The sequence below is a fragment of the Microcaecilia unicolor genome, chromosome 10 (genome assembly GCF_901765095.1).
Source record: "Microcaecilia unicolor chromosome 10, aMicUni1.1, whole genome shotgun sequence".
Classification (NCBI taxonomy): domain Eukaryota; kingdom Metazoa; phylum Chordata; class Amphibia; order Gymnophiona; family Siphonopidae; genus Microcaecilia; species Microcaecilia unicolor.
This window is the reverse complement of record NC_044040.1, coordinates 33,692,944-33,715,112: the sequence shown is the minus strand read 5'-3', so window position 1 is coordinate 33,715,112 and position 22,169 is coordinate 33,692,944. Positions and strand designations below refer to the sequence as shown.

The 22,169-nt window shown below is 43.3% G+C and overlaps 1 protein-coding gene across 3 annotated transcripts in view; it reads right to left on the bottom strand.

The window, feature by feature from the left end:
- Window positions 1-232: 232 nt before the first annotated feature.
- Window positions 233-22,169, bottom strand: part of FAM3C (family with sequence similarity 3 member C) — a 95,420-nt gene continuing 73,483 nt past the window's right edge. For all 3 annotated transcript variants that reach the window (XM_030216558.1, XM_030216560.1, XM_030216559.1), the window contains exons 7-10: window positions 19,136-19,186; window positions 17,195-17,279; window positions 12,439-12,565; window positions 233-543 (exon numbers count right to left, since the gene is read on the bottom strand). In XM_030216558.1, the coding sequence (XP_030072418.1) occupies window positions 454-543; window positions 12,439-12,565; window positions 17,195-17,279; window positions 19,136-19,186 (353 nt within the window). In that variant the 3' untranslated portion in view covers window positions 233-453. The remainder of the gene's footprint in view (window positions 544-12,438; window positions 12,566-17,194; window positions 17,280-19,135; window positions 19,187-22,169) is intronic.

Below are 22,169 nucleotides of genomic sequence, written 5' to 3'. Positions count from 1 at the left end.
CTCTGCTCTCTCACTAATTGGCATATTTCACTAGAAGGTGAGCTTAGTTTTCCATTTATAAGAATTGCCTAATATTAAAATAACTGTCAAAAGCATTGAAATAATCCCTATTATAAAATCAATTTACTTAGGTGAACAGTAATTATTTTTCAGTTTGGTCCCAAGAGGAATACATGATTATTAATAAGTATGTAAAACAAAACTTTACAAATTTGGGAGAAAGCACAGGAACTGCTCTGAAATGGCTCTTGATCGTGTCCTTTTTTTTTTTGCCGATTTATTGATTTTTATCCAAATCCATGGTAGCAATAAATAATCCACATATCAAATATATGAATGCTCAGGTTCACAATCTGAGCATATTTACAAGGGGCTGCCTCAAATCGCGCTTTCAACGCCACTTCTACTGCTCCCCCCATTCCAATGCCAGAAGTCCACGTTAGATTCATGGTTTTAGTCCTGCTTTTGGGGGACGCAGCCTTCCATCTCCACAACCTCTGGCCAGCCTTCATATTTGTTTGTGTCCTTGTTGTTCTTTATGTGCTGCAAACAGAAAAAGAACACCGATCAGTGATCGTCAGACAAATGCATGTGTACTGAAGCATAATGACCAAACTGATCTTTTCCATCCATTAATCATTCAAATAGGAGTGGAGGAGTGGCCTAGTGGTTAGGGTGGTGGACTTTGGTCCTGGGGAACTGAGGAACTGAGTTCGTTTCCCACTTCAGGCACAGGCAGCTCCTTGTGATTCTGGGCAAGTCACTTAACCCTCCATTGCCCCATGTAAGCCGCATTGAGCCTGCCATGAGTGGGAAAGCGCAGGGTACAAATGTAACAAAAAAAAAATAGATACTATTGGAGATTCTACATGGAATGTTGCTACTACTGGAGATTCTACATGGAATGCTGCTACTATTGGAGATTCTACATGGAATGTTGCTAGCAACATTCCATGTAGAAGGCTGCGCAGGCTTCTGTTTCTGTGAGTCTGACGTCCTGCACGTACGTGCAGGACGTCAGACTCACAGAAGCAGAAGCCTGCGCGGTTCAATTCACACTTCAAGGCACAGGCAGCTCCTTGTGACTCTGGGCAAGTCACTTAACCCTCCATTGCCCCATGTAAGCCGCATTGAGCCTGCCATGAGTGGGAAAGCGCAGGGTACAAATGTAACAAAAAAAAAATAGATACTATTGGAGATTCTACATGGAATGTTGCTACTACTGGAGATTCTACATGGAATGCTGCTACTATTGGAGATTCTACATGGAATGTTGCTAGCAACATTCCATGTAGAAGGCTGCGCAGGCTTCTGTTTCTGTGAGTCTGACGTCCTGCACGTACGTGCAGGACGTCAGACTCACAGAAGCAGAAGCCTGCGCGGTTCAATTCACACTTCAAGGCACAGGCAGCTCCTTGTGACTCTGGGCAAGTCACTTAACCCTCCATTGCCCCATGTAAGCTGCATTGAGCCTGCCATGAGTGGGAAAGCGCGGGATACAAATGTAATAAAAATAAAATAAAAAATGATGGGATACTGTTGCTCTGTAATAACTTTGGAGGTGGAGGGCAAAGCCTTTCAGCATTTTCATTTTTAGAAAGGGGCAACTCAGCATAGTGCCCTTCCAATAACTTTCACATGAATACAGTAAAGATATTGTAACACCACAATCCTGGCCAGGTTTCCACTTTAGCCCTACACAAATTCTGTAAAGCGATGGAGACATAAACATGTACAACTGATGGGTAACCAGCACCTCAGTACAGCCAATGCTCCAAGTTAAACTCTAGAAGGAAACAGTTTTTAACTTAGACCATGTATGTGCCAGGAGTTGGAGATTGTTTCCAGCCTCTGAGTGCAGTTAGGACCAATCAGAAGAGCTGCTCGGGGGAATGCACCTGCCTAGGGAGATTGATGCACAAGCATAAGTAATGCCATACTGGGAAAAGACCAAGGGTCCATCGAGCCCAGCATCCTGTCCACGACAGCGGCCAATCCAGGCCAAGGGCACCTGGCAAGCCCCCCAAACGTACAAACACTCCATACACGTTATTCCTGGAATTTTGGATTTTTCCAAGTCCGTTTAGCAGCGGTTTATGGACTTGTCCTTTAGGAATCCGTCCAACCCCTTTTTAAACTCCGCTAAGCTAACCGCCTTCACCACTTTCTCCGGCAACGAATTCCAGAGTTTAATTACACGTTGGGTGAAGAAATATTTTCTCCGATTTGTTTTAAATTTACTACACTGTAGTTTCATCGCATGCCCCCTAGTCCTAGTATTTTTGGAAAGCGTGAACAGACGCTTCACATCCACCTGTTCCACTCCACTCATTATTTTATATACCTCTATCATGTCTCCCCTCAGCCGTCTCTTCTCCAAGCTGTATAGCCCTAGCTTCCTTAGTCTTTCTTCATAGGGAAGCAGGAAGATGCTATGTCTAGAATCCCTCCAACTTAACGTGTAGGCTCTTCTATGACAAGGCATGCAATACATACCGAAATGCCACATCATTTTCAATCAGCTAGTTTAATACGCTTCGTTAAAAACAAACACAAAGAACTTCTCGACCCTGAACACCAAATATCCAAATTGGGGGTAATTTGGTAAAGCAGTTTCAACATGCAGAAAATACCTATTAGAAAATTGCGTAGGGTATGTACACTCCTACTGTTACACTATCCCCAGATTCTATAAACTTGTGAACCCAAGTTACAGAATAAGGGTAGTTGAATGAACAATCTAATCACTAGCTGTTAACTGGAGTTAACAGCAAATTATTTGGCTTAAATTGGTTTTAACTGGCACTAATTAGCATTTGCCTGTGCAAATGCCCTTAATCGCTATTCTAGAATTTGCGTACACCATCGTGCACAACTTCTAGGGGTGTGTTGACATGGGAGAGGCATGAGCAGGTCAGGAGCGTGCCTAGGAGTCTGGCACGCAGGTTAAAGAATACAAGGCGCTACATACCTAGCTGCCAACAGTCAGACACAATTACTTACACCAGCTTTTGACATGGCATAAATGTTTGCACCTAGAGTTAGGCGTGAAACTGTGGACATGCCAGTGTTCTATATACGACCTCAGCATGGGGATCAAGCGGTTAATAAACTTTCATATCGCATTTGACCATTCCAAAATCATCTCTGGTCCCTATTTGTTAACGCTTGATCTTCTCACATTGCTAGACTTGACAGTCTTAATTTTTTTTTTTACATTTGTACCCGCGCTTTCCCACTCATGGCAGGCTCAATGCAGCTTACATGGGGCAATGGAGGGTTAAGTGACTTGCCCAGAGTGCCTGAAGTGGGAATCAAACTCAGTTCCTCAGTTCCCCAGGACCAAGGTCCACCACCCTAACCACTAGGCCATTCCTCCACTCACATGCTGTCGGCATGTATGGAAGGTGTTGAAATTTGGAGGGGGGGGGGGGTCATCCTTGAAAAAACTGCTAGCCGGCGAAACATGTGACATGTCGGATTGAAGAACCCTCCATAGCCGACTTTACTCATTGAAAGTTAAGTGACTTACTAGATCATTAAAAAGTTAAAGATTTGAGATGATAGTTGAATCTCATTAAGAGTGTAAAGTCTAGCAATATTAGAAGATTAAGGATCGGTGAAGATTTTGGGGTGGTCAAATGCGGTATGGAAGTTTACTGACCACTTGATCACCATGCTGAGGTCCTTTAAATCCGTAAAATATGTCTTGATACAATTACATACAAGCGAGGATTATTTACTTTTGATGATACTTTATAACTTTGCTTGTGATGTATATTTTTATTCCGCCTTATATCGAGACTAGTCTCCTATATAATAAAACTCACCTCCAACGTTGTGAAGCTGACTCCGTGGCAGTGAACTCTGAAGCATTCGTGCTCTCTGTAAGGATGCACCCATCACCAGTATTGACGTCACGTACTTCCGGATACGTCACACGCAGCTGTGACCAAACACTGGAAGCAGCATGAGACACACCATCGCCCAACCCGCGTGCACGAACGTCGACAGACAGCCGGCGTCAACACTGCCGGTAACGCTGGGAAAGCCTCCTAATGCGACAACACCCCCCCACCTGCTCTCTCCCTCGCCCCTCCCGAGCCACCACTGGACCCCGTCCCCCGCACACAGCCCCCTCACCACCCTCCTCCCCAATGCACACTCCCGGCGACCTCCCTCTCCTCTACAACTTCGGACCCTGCCCTCCCCCTCCTCCCCAACCGACTCCCTCCCGAGTCGCCGTTCAACCCCCCCATACTCCCCCCCCCCCCCCCCGTGACGACTTGTCTCTGGAAGTAGAGGACCCCACCCTCACCCCCCGAGTTTCAGGGTCGTCATCCCTCCATTACTCCCTCCCTCCCTTCCAGTATCAGGCACCCTCCCTCTGAATTTGAAAAAACATCTTCACTTACATCGGAGGTGTTATGGCAGCCGGCAACAGCTGAACAAAGCTTGCAGGTTCGGCCCTTCTCACTCTTGTCAGCTCTGGTCCCGCCCTTGCAGAAACAGAGCATGAGAGAGAAAAGGGCAGAGTCTGCACGCTTTGGTTCGCTGCAGCCAGCCGCAGTAACACAGACAATGTAAGTGAGGATGAATTCCCCCCCACACACACACACACACACGCTGACCCTCCTCCAAGCCCCGAGCCACAACATCACAGCGTAATTAAACTCTGGAATTCTTGCCGGAGAACGTGGTGAAGGGGGTTAGCTTGGCAGAGTTTTAAAAGGGTTTGGACAGTTTCCTAAAGGACAAGTCCATAGACCGCTACTAAATGGACTTGGAAAAAAGCCACAATTTTGGGAATAACATGTATAGAATGTATGTACGTTTGGGAAGCTGCCAGGTGCCCTTGACCTGGATTGGCCGCTGTCGGGGACAGGATGCTGGGCTTGATGGGCCTTTGGTCTTTTCCCAGTATGGCATTACTTATATACTTATGTAGTTCTCCACCACCCTCAAAACCACCCACAACTTCTTCCAACTTTGACAGCCCCCTCCCCTCAAAAACCAAAACAATTAAAAAAAAAACCCACAAACACACTAATACGAGCCAGCAACAACACAGGCAAAACCCACTCCACACCTCAACAAATGCTGACCCCCCCCCCCTTCCAAGCCCCCTGCAACAACCTTTCAATTCACCCCCCAGCCCCCCACCCCGTCATTGTGAGACACACACACAATATCACAAACACACAGACATTCACACTCAAACAACCAGTCCCCCCAACCTCTCTCACTTACACACACACACACACACACACACACTCAAACAACCAGTCCCCCCAACCTCTCTCACTTACACACACACACACACTCACTCTCTCTCTCTATATCACCCCTACAACAATAACCACACAGAAAGCCCTGCCACTTCCTCCCACTTTGCCAGCACAGGACATCCCCCAACCCCCCCCCCCCCCCTTTAAACCAAAACCCTCTCAGTTCACCACCCCCCCGCCCCACCTCCCCCTTTCACTGTGAGACACACACAAAATAACACAAAAACTCACTCGCCCCCAACCTCCCAGTGCGCCCCACCCTCTCTCACTTACACACACACAAACTCTCTGTGACACACACACAGACACACTCTCTCACACACACAAACTACCTGTGTGACACACATGATCTTTCACTCTCACACACAAACACAACCACCGCCCCCTCCTCCCACCAAAACCCCGCTAAAAAACACTCACACACACATACACTGACGCGGCACATGGAGAGATGCACACTCACTCTCTCTCTATATATATCACCCATGCATCAAAAACCACCCTCAAAACCACCACCACAACCTCCCACTTTGCCAGCATGGCACATCCCCCCAACTCCCCCCCAAAAACCCTCTCATATCACCACCACCCGCCCCCCCCCACCCCTCTTTCATTGTGAGACAGACACACAATATTGCAAAAACATAGACACTTGCCCCCAAACTCCCAGTCCACCCCACCCTCTCTCACTTTCACAACTATCTCTGTAACACAAACACATACACACACTCTCTGTGTCACACACACACAGTGAAGCCGCCCCCTACCCACACAACATCTCTCTCACACACATACTCCTTCCCATGCCCTCTCAGACACACATATACTCACTTCATATAACTGTCAGACTTAATGTCTCCTAACAGAGTCCTAAAATAAATAATTGTCAATACATGAGCATTGTGACACTGCCCATTTCATTTCCAACAGAACACTGGACACAAAGAAAACAACAACTGTGCCACCAATTGCACAAGGTACGAGGAAACGCAAAACTCAAAGGACAGACACTTTGAACCACAATTACTTACTTAAGCTCAGATTCAATTCATGATTCCAGCGAAGATGATCAACAATTATATCCTGTTGAGTTCCTTCATGAACAAACACCAACTGGCATGCCTTCACATAAACTTCATTTAAAAATAGGTGCAATTATTATTCTACTCAAAAATGTAAACACCAAGTTTGTGTAGCGGAACACGCTTATTTGTAAAAGACTTGAAACCAAACCTCATTGCTCAAATGCCTTCAAACATGCTGTGGTCACACCGCTCCTGAAGAAGCCTTCACTTAACCCTACCTGTCCTTCCAACTATCGACCCATCTCCCTCCTCCCCTTCCTTTCCAAGTTACTTGAACACGCCGTTCACCGCCGCTGTCTTGACTTTCTCTCATCTCATGCTGTTCTTGACCCACTCCAATCGGGCTTTCGCCCTCTTATTCAACTGAAACTGCACTTAATAAAGTTTCTAACGACCTGTTCCTGGCCAAATCCAAAGGTCTCTATTCTATCCTCATCCTTCTTGATCTATCTGCCGCTTTTGACACTGTTGATCACAGCCTACTCCTTGACACGCTATCTTCATTTGGATTCCAGGCTCTGTTCTTTCCTGGTTCTCCTCCTACCTCTCCCTTCGCACCTTTAGTGTACACTCTGGTGGATCCTCTTCCACTTCTATCCCACTACCAATCGGTGTACCTCAGGATTCTGTTCTCGGTCCTCTCCTGTTCTCCATCTATACTTCTTCCCTTGGCTCTCTGATATCTTCCCATGGCTTTCAATACCATCTCTATGCTGATGACTCCCAAATCTACCTCTCTACCCCCGAAATCTCAACCAGCATCCAGACCAATGTCTCAGCCTGCCTATCTTGACATCGCTGCCTGGTTGTCTCAACGACATCTGAAACTTAACATGGCCAAAACCGAGTTCCTCATCTTTCCCCCTAAACCTACTTCTCCTCTCCCCCCTTTCTCTATTTCGGTGGATGGCACTGTCATTCTCCCAGTCTCATCAGCCCGTAACCTTGGAGTCATCTTCAACTCCTCTCTCTCCTTCTCTGCTCACATTCAGCAGACTGCCAAAACCTGTCGTTTCTTTCTCTATAACATCAGCTAAATCCGTCCCTTCATCTCTGAGCACTCTACCAAAACCCTTATCCACACTCTTTATCACCTCTCGTCTTGATTATTGTAACCTACTACTCACCAGCCTCCCTCTTAGCCATCTCTCTCCTCTTCAATCAATCCAAAACTCTGCTGCGCAACTCATTTTCCGCCAAAGTCGCTATGCCCACATTAGCCCTCTCCTTAAGTCACTTCACTGGCTCCCTATCGATTTCCATATTCTATTCAAACTTCTCCTATTGACCTATAAGTGCATTCACTCTGCCACTCCCCAGTACCTCTCCATTCGTCTCCCCCTACGTTCCCCCTCGAGTACTCCGTTCTGTCGAAAAATCTCTCTTATCCGTCCCTTTCTCCTCTACTGCTAATTCAAGACTCTGTTCCTTTTATCTCGCTGCACCTCACGCCTGGAATAGACTTCCCGAGCCTGTACGTCTAGCCCCGTCTTTCACTGTTTTCAAGTCCAAACTCAAAACCCACCTCTTTACCACTGCTTTTGACTCCTAACTCACTTACCCTGTCCTTTATCCTCACCTCTTTATTCCCTTACCCTTAATTGTTCTGTCTGTTTACCTGTCTTATCTAGATTGTAAGCTCTTTGAGCAGGGATTGTCTTCTGTGTATGGTGTACAGCACTGTGTATGTCTTGTAGCGCTATAGAAATGATAAGTAGATAGATAGATAGATAGATAGATAGATAGATAGATAGATAGATAGATAATCAGTGGCTCAACTGCAGGGAGTACTGTTTTCATACCACGTATTGACCTTGCACCATCACACAGTGACCTACCATTCACACTATGTCAAAGACAGTTTCCTGTCAAATTGGCATTTGCTATGACAATTAACAAATCACAAACATTTGACAAAGTTGGCATTCACCTTCCAGAACCCGTGTTTACACATGGGCAACTGTATGTTGCATTTTCAAGAGTAAGGAACTCGTGTGATGTGATTGTTAAACTGATTGATGGACCAGAACAAGGAAAAATTATTCCACATTGTAACAAACTGTACACCAAAAACATTGTTTATAAAGAAATATTAGAAATGGAACCAGCAATTAGGTTATGAATACAACTGTTGAACAAACTGCTTTGTCACTCACTCCCTTTTACTAAAACCTATAAATAACTACTACATAACCAACAGAAAAAAAATATTACACATAATACAACAATGTAAATTATTCATTACCATGACAACACAATTATCCTACAAAACCGTTTCAAAAAAATTGCAGAAAGCAAACACCTTGCTAGCGCCCGTTTCACTGGTCTCAGAAACGGGCCTTTTTTACTAGTCTATATATATAAAAGGCAACCCCAACGTTCTATGAAGCCTCCAGCCGGAAGTGTGAAGCGCCAGAGATATCCGGTTTCCCCATGAGTGAAGGAAAACAGCACAGCACGAAATCCCTCTCTCTGTAACAGTGAAGGACTCAGAGGGGGGGAGGAGAGAGATGCCCTCACTCTCTCTGTAACACAAACACTGAAGGACTGGACTCGGAGGGGGGAGGGGGAGGGAGAGGGAGAGAGGGCAGAGGGCAGGGACACTCCCACATGCACACTCTGAAGAAAACCTTGCTAGCCCCCGTTTCATTTGCATCAGAAACGGGGCTTTTTTTACTAGCATTCTATAAACAGCAGTTCTGTGCTGAACAGCCATTACAGAATATGCACACTAATTTTGGGGCTCTTTCTTGAATCTACCCTATCTGCATACAGGCCCTGTCAGGGTCCTTTTGTCTGGGCAAAAGCTGGGGCACAGCTGTAATGTATTTGCATGATTTTAAAAATACATGTGCGCATGCACATAATCATTGCTTTTTATGTCTATACCTTTGTACTCTGCCTAGTCTGCCAAAAATACTATTATGCTTTTAAAAATTAAAATAAATAAATAAATAAATGAAATATTGACATCTTAGGCGCAAGTGCAAATCTGTGCAAAAGACTCTGTATGCTAAGCCCATTTTATTACAATGCACATAGGTGCCTATGTTACCTTTATACACAGAGTCAAAAAAAGCTTTAGGACAGCCACATAAACATCTCTCTATATAAAAAGCAACACCAACGTTCTATGAAGCCTCCAGCCGGAAGTGTGAAGGGGGCGAGATATCTGGTTTCCCTATGAGTGTCTGCCCCGCCCTCTCTGTAACACAGTCAGTGAAGGAAAACAGCAGAGCACGAAATCAAATCACTGGCTCTGTAACAGTGAAGGACTCAGAGGGGGGAGGGGAGAGAGGCCAGAGGGCAGGGACACACACACTCCCACATGCACACAGAAGAAAACATTGCTAGCCCCCGTTTCATTTGCATCAGAAACGGGGCTTTTTTACTAGTTTTGATATAACACAGCATATGCCCATGCTAACTGTAACCCTCTAAAAATCTAAATAATAAAATATATATAAGTATGGGCCATCATCCATGTACGGGGCAAAAAAAAAAAAAATAGGATGTTAGGAATTATTAGGAAAGGGATGGTAAATAAGACCAAGGATACAATGCCTCTGTATCGCTCCATGGTGCGACCTCACCTTGAGAATCGTGTTCAGTTCTGGTCGCCATATCTCAAAAAAGATATAGCGGAATTAGAAAAGGTTCAAAGAAGAGTGACCAAAATGATAAAGGGAATGGAACACCTCACATATGAGCAAAAGCTAAAGAGGTTAGGGCTCTTCAGCTTGGAAAAGAGACGGCTGAGGGGGGGATATGATTGAGGTCTACAAAATCCAGAATGGTGTAGAACGGGTAAAAGTGAATCGATGTTTAAATCTTTCAAAAAGTACAAAGACCAGGGGACACTCAATGAAGTTACATGGAAATTTATTTATTTTTGTTACATTTGTACCCCGCACTTTCCCACTCATGGCAGGCTCTATGTGGCAGGCAATGGAGGGTTAAGCGACTTGCCCAGAGTCACAAGGAGCTGCCTGTGCCAGGAATCGAACTCAGTTCCTCAGTTCCCCAGGACCAAAGTCCACCACCCTAACCACTAGGCCACTCCTCCACTTTTACAACAATTAGGAGGAAATATTTTTTCACTGAACGAATAGTTAAGCTTTGGAAGTCGTTGCCGGAGATTATGCTAACACTGGTTAGCAAATTTGGGTTTAAAAAAAAGTTTGCACAAGTTCCTGCAGGAAACGTCCACAGTCTATTATTGAGATGGACATGGAGGAAGCCACTGCTTGCCCCGGGATTGGTATCATGGAATGTTGCTACTGTTTGGGTTTCTGCCAGGTACTTGTGAACTGGACTGGATACTGTTGAAAACAGGATACTGGGCTGGATGGACCACTGGTCTGACCCAATATGGCTATTATTATGTTCTTATGGGGATCAACGTATACACCTGCAGGCCATTGATTATACTTCCCCCGTAACTGACATGGAGGAAATCAGTGGGAACCGAACATGGTCTCAGCTACGAGAATGAAGAAGGAACGGAGTGGTTAGCCCTTATTTAATGATTTGGATGCACTATTAAACATGCTGGGGGGCCCAGGGTAGAATTTTGAAAGCCCAAAAGTCCACAAACTGTATCTCTATCTCCAAATAGGCTTAGGGGGTCCATGGAAGTTGCTGTTTGTACCCCTGTCCCTCAACATGCCAGCCCTGTTCGGATGAATGACACGAGACAGGAGTGGAATGGTTGCTCTTTTTTAAATGGTGGCAATGAGTCATTGAGTACTTTTAAGAGCTGGTTGGCGCCATGTGTTCCAGGAATCAGCATGAAAGACGGATGCTGCTGGAGAAGAGCATTGGAAAAAAAAATTTATTTATGGATGTCCCTGAAGCAGAAGAAACTTTAAAACATGACATTACGTCAGACGTTTTTGATATAAAGTTGGTCGCGGTTATCCAGCATATACGCAATAAGTGCAAGTTTTTTTATAAACTGAAAAAAATGTGTTTTGAAACGCTGCTGCACTGGTGACACTTGAGACACTATAAAAATTCTTGATGGGGGTTCCATGTGTATCAGGGGCGTAGCTAGACAACAGATTTTGGGTGGGCCTAGGGAAGAAGTGGGTGGGCACCAATTGTTCTCCTCCCCCCCCCCAACCACCACCCAAAAAATATCTCAGCTGGTGGGAAAACGCTTCTTTCCACCTTGGCAGTCTGCAGCAGGCATGTGCTGAAAACTGAGCATGTGCAGGTGCTGGTATCATGGAGAGCAGCGTTTTCGTTACCATCTGAAGTAAGTCTTCAGCTGGCCGAGCTTGGGATCCCATCAGCTACCACTAAACGTGTGCTACTGTTGGGTGGGCCTGAGCCCTAAGTGGGTGGGCCCCGGCCCACCTGTGGCTACGCCACTGATGTGTATACACTGATCCCTGCACAAATAATAGTCCATTCATGTTTTTCATTATTTAGAGTCTTAGAGGGATTTTCTAAAACAGGTGCTTTTGTGACATTTCACATGGACACCCTGTTATGACTCTATTCCCCACACTAAGACCTACCTGACCTTATTCTTTTCAGCCACAGCTCTGCAGCCTCGTATTTGTTATTCTTGTGGGTCCTGTCTACCCATCCTGATTAGACAGTAAAGCTCCCCCTCCTTATACAACAAGGCACCCTAAACTTGCAGGCTTAAACTTACAGAATACTAGCACTTACAAGGGTGAACGCACATTTATGCGTGTAAATGCCAGCAGAGTGCTCAGTGGTATTCTGTAAAGTACGTGCACAACTGCCATAGTGAATTAACTGCAAGGGGGGGAGGGGCCTCGATATGTGTGGGGCTCCCAGTTATGCACATAAATTACAGCATGCTAAAGTGGGCACAGCTAAATGTAGGCGTTTAGATGCCAATTTCCACTATTATTCTATAAGGGCATCATGGCGCACAGATTCTGTTAGACAATTGGCACTCAGGGGCCCGATCCACAAAGCTTACTGTGGTTGCAGCGTTTGCTTTAGACCAGTTGTAGCCGGTCTAAAGCAAACACTGGTGGATGTTGCAAGAGCTGAATGAAAACAAAAAAAAATAATGAACTGACCTGTTCAAATGGACTTTTGGTTTTAATTCCTTTTCCACCTACAAAAACCCAGTTATCTCTAAAGGCGAGTGCACTGATAGACGTGCTTCCCAGCTCAGCAATCAGCTTCCGTGCCTCATCGTTGAGCCTTAAAACAAAGAGCAAGTGGATAGGTTAAACATGGTCACTGCCTCTTCGATAGGTTGCTTGCTGCCACTTCTGCTGCCTGAATACTGTGCGTGTTTCTGAACAGGGCTTTCGTTTTGCCAGCACAATGAACACATCCCAGCTCTCAAAACAGAACAGCACAACACCTGTCGAGTGTAATGGGAAACACAGCACTTTCTCCTAATGATTGTGTACATAAGTTGTAACCTGCTTAGATTCTGAGATAATGCATGCTATAAATCCTTTCTACTTAAAGATGCTTCGGGACGGAGTTTGTCTAGTTCCTCGCCTTGTCTCTGAGACTTGGGTGTGCAGATAATGTAGTTTGGTTTTGCAGAGTAATATCCCCCCCCCCCCCCCCCCACCATCATCCTACCTAACCTTCCTCCTCTGTCCCATCAATTATTGTATTTCATTCCTTTCATGTTTGTATTATAAATTACTGTAAATTACTCAGAAGGTATTTACTTATGGTGCAGCATATTAAAATTACATTAAACTTGAAACTTAAATAACATAGGAAATGTGTGTTTGCCATCATATGACAAAGCGATAACGGGGCTGTTTTACTTAGCCATGTTAGAATATGGGCTCATTTCTAATGTGGCAGCGTTTGCATTAGTTCACGTTACCTGAAAAAAAAGTTTACGCGGGAGCACTTACCGCCTCCCTATTTAGTTAAAATGTGGGATATAAATGCAGCAAAATAAATAAATAAAATAAATAATGTTTCCATGCCCATTCTCCACCCGTAACATGCCTCCAGCAAAAAAAATATTTACACAGGAGTTAGTGCATGCTGCAATGCTTTAATGTGTTTGCAGTACGCCTCTTCTCCCGTATTAAACACGTTAGTGCTTAACGCGGTTTAGTAAAATGGCCCCAGTGTTATATATGTAGATCAACCAATTTAGTAGGTCCTCATTATGGGGTCCTTTTAACAAGCTGTGGGGAAAAAGGGCCCTGAGCTAGTGGAGGGGGCAGTTTTTCCCCCATGCGCCAGGGCCCTTTTTAAAGTAGCAGTTAAAAAGCCTCCAGACAAACATGGCCAATTGGTAAGAAAACTCTTACCGCATGGCCATGCGGTGGGGATCCCTTACTGCCACCCAAGGTTTAATGCCCTGCATGACACTGAACTTCTACTGCAGCACTCCGAATGGTCCACTATTATGCTCTGAAGCAGCGGTCTTCCCGCAAAACAAGACCCTTGATGGAAGCTTGGACCTCGGGATATTGGTAGCTAAAAATGACGTCGCCCACTTGAAGTTCCTGCAAAGACTCTGTAGCTGCTGTGTGCAGATAAGTTTTATAATTTTCAGCTTTGTTTTGGACGCTTTAAGCACAGTTTTGAGTTGATTTATATTGAAGTGTTTTGCACGCTGTACCAGACCTATTATGGAGGGTTTTTTTTCTGCTAATGATTAAACTAGGGAGGGTCCATTACTATTCTAAGGCTTTTTTTCTCTGTTTTAGACACATATCATTTCTTTTTTAGTGAGGTGGTTTATATTTTTTTTTTAATTTCCATGAGGCCTCTGCAGTAAGAGATATTTCTTGTAATAACATGGCCCAAGTCCAAACCTTTATGAGCAGGTTGTGGGTCCAAAGCAAAACACAATGAGGTTGGCACACGCAAATCTGATCTCATACATATTCAGTGTGGTTATCCTGAAAACATGACTAGCTAGGCTGCCTGGATGTCTCACCGCCATCTGAAACTAAACATGACCAAGACTGAGCTTCTTATCTTTCCACCTAAACCAACCTCTCCTCTTCCCCCATTCTCTATTTCTGTGGATAACACTCTCATCCTTCCTGTCTCATCAGCTTGTAACCTTGGGGTCAACTTCAACTCCTCCCTCTCCTTCTTTGCACATATTCAGCAGACTGCTAAAAACTGTCGTTTCTTTCTCCATAATATCACCAAGATTCGCTCTTTCCTTTCTAAGCACACTACCAGAACCCTCATCCACACTCTTATCACCTCTCGTTTAGACTATTGCAACTTGCTTCTCACAGGTCTCCCACTTAGCCATCTCTCTCCTCTTCAATCTGTTCAAAATTCTGCTGCACGACTAATATTCCGCCAATGTTGCTATGCTCATATTAGCCCTCTCCTCAAGTCACTTCACTGGCTCCCTATCCATTTCCGCATACAGTTCAAACTCCTCTTATTGACCTATAAGTGCATTCACTCTGCAGCTCCTCAGTACTTCTCCACTCTCATCTCTCCCTACACTCCTCCCTGGGAACTCCGTTCACTGGGTAAATCTTTCTTATCTGCACCCTTCGCCTCCACTGCTAACTCCAGACTCCATTCCTTTTATCTTGCTGCACCATATGCCTGGAATAGACTTCCTGAGCCGGTACGTCAAGCTCCATCTCTGGCTGTCTTCAAATCTAAGCTAAAAGCCCACCTTTTTGATGCTGCTTTTAACTCCTAACCCTTATTCACTTGTTCAGAACCCTTATTTTATCATCCTCACTTTAATATTCCCTTATCTCTTATTTGTTCTGTTTGTCTATCCTAATTAGATTGTAAGCTCTGTCGAGCAGAGACTGTCTCTTCATGTTCAAGTGTACAGCGCTGTGTACGTCTAGTAGCGCTATAGAAATGATAAGTAGTAGTAGTAAGTACTACAGAACTGGATTGAAAACCTGTACAGAACAAAATTACAGAGTATATTCAAAAGCATGGATTAATGAGACTTAGTGAAGGGAAATCTTGCCTCACCAATCTATTACATTTCTTTGAAGGGGTGAACAAACATGTGTATAAGGGTGAGCCAGTTGACATTGTGTGTCTGGTTTTTCAGGTGTTTGACAGAGTACCTCATGAAAGACTCCAGAGGAAATTGGAGAGTCATGGGATAGAAGGTAGTGTTCTATTGTGGATTAAAAACTGGTTAAAAGATAGACAACAGAGTAGGTTTAAATGGTCACTATTCTCAATGGAGAAGGGTAGTTAGTGGGGTTCCCTAGGGGTCTGTGCTGGGACCGCTGCTTTTCACCATATTTATAAATGACCTAGAGATGGGAGTAACTAGTGAGGTAATTAAATTTGCTGACGACACAAAGTTATTCAAAGTCGTTAAATCACGGGAGGATTGTGAAAAATTACAAGAGGACTTTATGAGACTGGGAGTCTGGGCATCTAAATGGCAGATGACATTTAATGTGAGCAAGTGCAAAGTGATGCACGTGGGAAAGAGGAACCTGAACTATAGCTACGTCATGCAAGGTTCCACGTTAGGAGTCACAGACCAAGAAAGGGATCTAGGTGTCGTTGATGATACGTTGAAACCTTCTGCTCAGTGTGCTGCTGCGGCTAAGAAAGTAAAAAGAATGTTAGGTATTATTAGGAAAGGAATGGAAAACAAAAATGAGGATGTTATAATGCCTTTGTATCGCTCCATAGTGCGACCGCACCTCGATTACTGTCTTCAATTCTGGTCGCCGCATCTCAAAAAGATATAGTGAAATCAGAAAAGGTGCAGAGAAGGGCGACGAAAATGATAAAGGGGGATGGGACAACTTCCCTATGAGGAAAGGCTAAAGAGGCTAGGGCTTTTCAGCTTGGAGAAAATGTGGCTGAGGGTAGATATGATAGAGGTCTATAAAATAATGAGTGGAGTTGAATGTGTAGACGTGAAGCGTCTGTTCACGCTTTCCAAAAATACTAGGACTAGGGGGCATGCGATGAAGCTACAAAGTAGTAAATTTAAAACGAATCGGAGAACATTTTTTTTCACTCAACGTGTAATTAAACTCTAGAATTTGTTGCCAGAGAACGTGGTAAAGGCGGTTAGCTTAGAAGAGTTTAAAAAAAAAGGTTTGGACGGCTTCCTAAAGTTAAAGTCCATAGACCATTATTAAATTGGACTTGGGGGAATCCACTATTTCTGGGATAAGCAGTATAAAACGTTTCCTACTTCTTTGAGAGCTTGCTAGTTATTTGTGACCTGGATTGGCCACGGTTGGAAACAGGATGCTGGGCTTGATGGACCTTTGGTCTTTCCCAGTATGGCAATACTTATGTACAGTAGAAGAAAGGAGGGAGAGGGGCTATAACAAAGTAAATACTCTGTAAATCTTAAATACACATCTACAAATTTGGAAAAAAAAAAACAAGCACCTGTTTGGATGAAGAATATTTGAAGGATTGGACTTGTCTGTACTGTAAATAAATTGGACAATGTATGGACTGTATATTTTCTATGGAGTGGGAGAAAAAAGTTGTAATTTTCAACCCTTGTCAAGGGTGCAAAAATACCTTGTTCCAGTTCTACAGGCTCTAATATTCAGCTGTGACCAAGGGTGTGCAGTCAAAGTATTTTTATTTTGTTTAGCTTCCCATATCATTTACAGAAAGTTTTGGTTTGGTCCATATAGTTTGTTTGGGTGGCAGTAAGGGGAAAGAGTGCACACTATTTGAGATACAAGATAAAACCCAAAGTTTCAGGGTTTTCCTGTCGTTTCAGGCAAACGTTATTTCAAACAAATGCACACCTGTAGCTGTGACCATAAACAAGCCCGGCACTCTACGCAGGTGGGAACTTTGATAATGCACTTACAGGACAGGAGACCAGTTATAATAACCCCTACTTACTTTGTTGCACCATCATCGTAGGTTGCCATCAACACTACAGTGCCGTCTGGTATTTTCTTTAGAAATTCAATAAACGGGGCTACATCTAAATAGAGAATTTTCAGTAAAAATTAATGCAAATAATTAACTCTGCTTAGACAACACTGGGGACTCATCTACAAGGCTGCCAACTCATGACAAAATTTTTTTATTTTTTTTCTTGACAGTTTGCCACATTTTTACTGACAACCTAACTTCTATATGGACATAGGTTTCACTGTTACCATTTTGTGTTGACTTTATACCAAGATTTAGCCCTTTGGGAGATGCAATCCCCAGTGGCCAATAAATGCAGGCTCACATTTTATAGCATCCTTTACATGACCATGTTACTTTCAGTTCACAAGCTTGCTTATTTATGCTGTATAGTCTCCAAATGGCCACCATCTGGATATCACAGCAACAGCTTAGCAAACTCTTTACAACATAGCAATAGCCAAACAAAACCATTGTTTTCTCATAAGGATATAGAGAGAAACAGTCACAGAAATTTATAAAACAGAAAACAAGTTAAAAAAGTAAAGCTGTATGTACTGGGTTGAGATGCTGGTTGCAGAAAAATAAGCACGTCATTAAACAAGAAAAACAAACATAACAAAAACTCTCTAGGCACAACTGGGTCTTGAAAATATCATCATTATCAACTGTACCAGGTCTGTGTACAGCCTTCTAAAGTCAGCAGGCTACGTAAAAGTCTGTTGAGCAGTTCTACAATGCAGAAGGTCATATGGTAAAAAAAGGATTATGAAAGAGTCTGTTCATTACATCTTTGGCTACCACGATCATAGGTGAACTAAATTCACGTGCACGGAAAGTCTGGCCACTGTTTACAGGGCAATCAGAATTTGAGATGCTCTCTCCACCCAAGCAGAAGTGAGATAAAAAGAGTTGTGGAGGAGTGGAAGGACAAATTGGGACAATTAATACATATGGAGTACCTTACAGCGTACAGAAGGGAGGGGACCTTGAAATGTAAAGGGGGTGGGGGGTGGGTTCGCTTAAAAGCAGGGGTAAAGAATATATAGATGCTTCTTTAAAGGGGTGCAAGGGGATAAAGGGGGGAGATGGTCGGGGGGAAATGGGTTGCTTTGGTTTGGGGAAAAGGAATGTTAAATACAAAACTGTACACATGTATATTCTGAACTTGTGGTTCATGGGGGCGGATGTTTCCAAACCCTGGCTTAAATTCGATATACAGCTTGGATTCTGGGGGTAGGCGACCTGGGGAACTGGGGGGGGATGTAATGGTTTAGTTGGGGAAGGAAATGGAGGGGTAGAAGGGGGGAGCTCTGTTTATATTTTGCTGTTATTAGGTTACTAGGAAAAAATGGCTGTTTCTGAGCGCAATGAAACGGGCGCTAGCAAGGGGCCCCCTCTCTCTCCGTGCTACTTGCCTTGTTCGGGGTTCGCGTCGCTGTGTGTGGGGAGGGTTTTTTTTTTCTTTTTGCTGCGCCTCCGTGGCCGTGCCTCTGGCGTTTCCGTTTCGGCCCTCGAGTGTCATAGCTCCGCCCTTGACGTCATGACGTTTTGACGCAAGGGCGGTGCAGACACTCCAGGGCACACCGGATATCTCGGGCGCCTCAACTTCCGTGGAGGTTTCAGAACGTTGGGGTTGCCTTTTATATAGCGAGATGGGTGTTTGTAGTGTACAGATGCAATAGATTTCTCCTGTGTGGGCCACTGGGGGTAATTTGTGATGGTGGGTTAATGTTTGTTATGAGGTATGTGCATTTCAATAAAAATTTAAAGTATTAAAAAAAAAAAAAAAAGAGTTGTGTCACGGCAGCCAGAGACTGAAGGGGGTTTCTGCCCATATACAAACAGTAGAACAAACACAAGCATATTCAGGTTGGTAATTTGTTTTAATCTAAGAACTTGAAAAAAAAAATGGCCTATACTTACCTCCTCCCCACAAGTCAAAACATTTTGACTCTATCACATCTCCTGTTTTGCCTAGGAAAAGGAATATATTCAAATTAAATTACGAGATGGTTTACTTAGCAATAATGGTCCGCGCGTTTTTTTGCATAAGCACAAAAATACTGCAAAAGCCTTCCTGCCACTTCTTAACTTCTCTAATTTTGGGTTCCTTCCAGTAGCTAGATCCTAGATCCAAAATTGTGGACTTTATTGCCAAATGATATTGGGTTAGAAAACAACATTAAGAAATGTAAAGCACGCTTATCTGGTTTATGTGGCACAGGACTCTGTTTTAATTAAGATGCCTTTTCAGAAAGAAATTAGGTTCTGTGTATGTGTATCAAATATCAAAGTGATATAAACTGCTAAGAACGTACCGATTAGCAAATATTTAAAAAATTTCAATCGATTTCTATGGGCTAATTTTATTGCAGAATTTGGTAGACTTGGCCAAGCAACTGAACAGTAAACCTATTAGCAAGATGGTGCATGACGGCTTTGGACATTATGAGCCTTACTAAATTACACCAGATTTCAACCATTAAAAGTTCACCATGGTTCAAAGAGCTATATAAAGTTTGAACTGGAAGAGAGGCAGATTGCAGAAGGCATAGCATAGGGATCCCGGTGAGTCTAATAAGGTTTTGTGGAAAATCCAGGCTCAGTTGTTCGTGGATGTTATTATGCTTTTCTGACATAAAAGGCGCCTTACTAAATATGTCAAAACAGTTGATTCAGTTTGTAAAAGTTCAATATCAGAGCTTCAATTTGTTCAACACTTCCCTGAAAAAAAATTATTCTGATCAGAAGAAACTTGGAAATGGGGTGCAATGTAGGAACTGATTTAAGGACTTTACATCACAATCCAGGATTCAAAGAGGTAGGGGGTTTGCAGGCTGGAAACAGGTTAGCTAAATCTTATCAGATTAATGATGTGGCAATGGATTATAGGTTGTTTGTTTTTTTAATCATTTATTTATAATTTTTCATTTTACAAGGGTCACTTGCAAACAGTAATACAGAGATGACTGTACATTAATACAATATTAGAGGAAAACAATCTCAACTAGATAAAATGGATTATATACAATCTTTCTCTTTCTTAGACCACAAAATAAATAGGGAGAGTGAAACAAGACAAGGAGATCAATTAAACAACAGTAAACAAAGAAAACGTGGTATTAACCTGATTATCCCCAGTTATTACTTATCTGAATCATTATTCCACATTGATCGTCTGGTTGGCTTCTTCAAACCCAAGACGGTGTATAGTCAATTAATTTCATTGGAAGCATACTTATTGTCCAATATTAGTGGAAATCATACACCTGATTTCATTTTTTTCTCTTTTAAAACCAGAAATTATTTAACAATACAAACACTTGAATCTCTAATCCAATTCCCACTGATTAAGGTAATCCCAGTTTCACAGGCTTCACTCCTTTTGAATTAATATAGTAAGAGGAATCATTTCAGAGGAAAAAACTTTAGGAGTCATATCCGTAACTCTGGAAAAACAACAATCTCAATATTAATAATCTGTAATAATATTCATTTTGTTCAAATTTTTCTGGTCTATTATCATTTTCAAAATCTTAACCGTTTCCTACTCCTGTGGAACTTCATTTGCTGTATCAATTTTTCATTCTCAAAGGATTCGATTCGATTATCCATGTGGCTCACTAATAAGATTATATCTGAAGCAAAATTATTTACTACCACCATTAGGTCCTGGAGCGCCTTCCAGATGATATTCAATGTAACCTCCACAGGAGCCAAAAACTCCAAGCTGATAGGTCTTATGGGTTTAGGAGTGGCACCGTTGACACGGGTTCAGCTGTAAACGACTTCCGTTTCAGCATACACTCCTAACTCACTCCTCCACTCCTTTGGACATGGTGGTTAAATGACTCGGGAGCGATGAAGTTGTTTCCAGGTCCAAGAGCAATGACGCTCCTTCGCCGGCGCTAATCAAAGGACTCATCAACCCAGTCATCTGTGAGCAGCTTGTCGCGCAGCGGTCCCACACTTGCTGCACAGGGGACAAAACGTTGGTCATCGGCGGCTGACCCCCCATTGTCCCCTTCCTCTCAGTTAAGGTAACTGCAAATGCAGAGAGAAAGTTTCAAGTAAACAAAGACAGAACTTCAGAGGACAGCTGGGCCGTTGAGCGTACGAGCTTCAGGTCACCATCTTTCCACTCTCCCTATTTTGGGACACTCTTTGTCTGGTTTCTCCTCAGAGGCCTGTCTGATATGGGTAACCCTTCAGCATAGCCCTCTGAGTCATTGAAACACAAAAGCACCTCCACCACTACAAGGTGGTGTCCCTTCGGAGGGGTGGATTATAGTTTTTAAAAATTCATCACCCGTCTAGCATGGATGGTTATGGTAGCCAGTTATAGCTTGAGAAAATAAAGCTTTTATTACATTTTTTCTTTAAGGAAAGGTTTGTACCAGGAAACCTGAAATCTGCTGTAGTTGGTTAATTGTTTAAAAACAAATTAATCTAAACCAAGGACTGTAACAAATTCAGCCCCGTCTGTAATATTCCCTTCCTGAGTAAGCTGACTGTGAAGGCTGACTGAATGACATTTAAGGCAGGTAACATAGCCACCAACCCCGGTTGCATTCTCAGATAATTAAATGGTAGACTGGGACAAGTGGAATTATAGACACAGTTCATGAGTCCCACAAATGGAACACAGCTGTACCAGGCTATAATCTGCTTCAGAGGAATAGAAATGGCTGAAAAAGGGAGAACAATACACTTATGTCAAGAATGCAATCTAGGCGACAAATACAAGGGGCGTAGAGAAAGGAGGAAGCACTGTGAACTATTTTGGAAGAAGATGGCACTTACAACCACATAGGCATTGTCTATAGATCTCGTCTCAGACAAAGACATTAGACGAAGATCTAATAATAGATATCTGAAAGTTGAGAATGAAAAGGAAGGTGCTGTTGCTAGGCAATTTCAACTTGATGTGAACTGGAATACTGTGTATCCCTCCGAC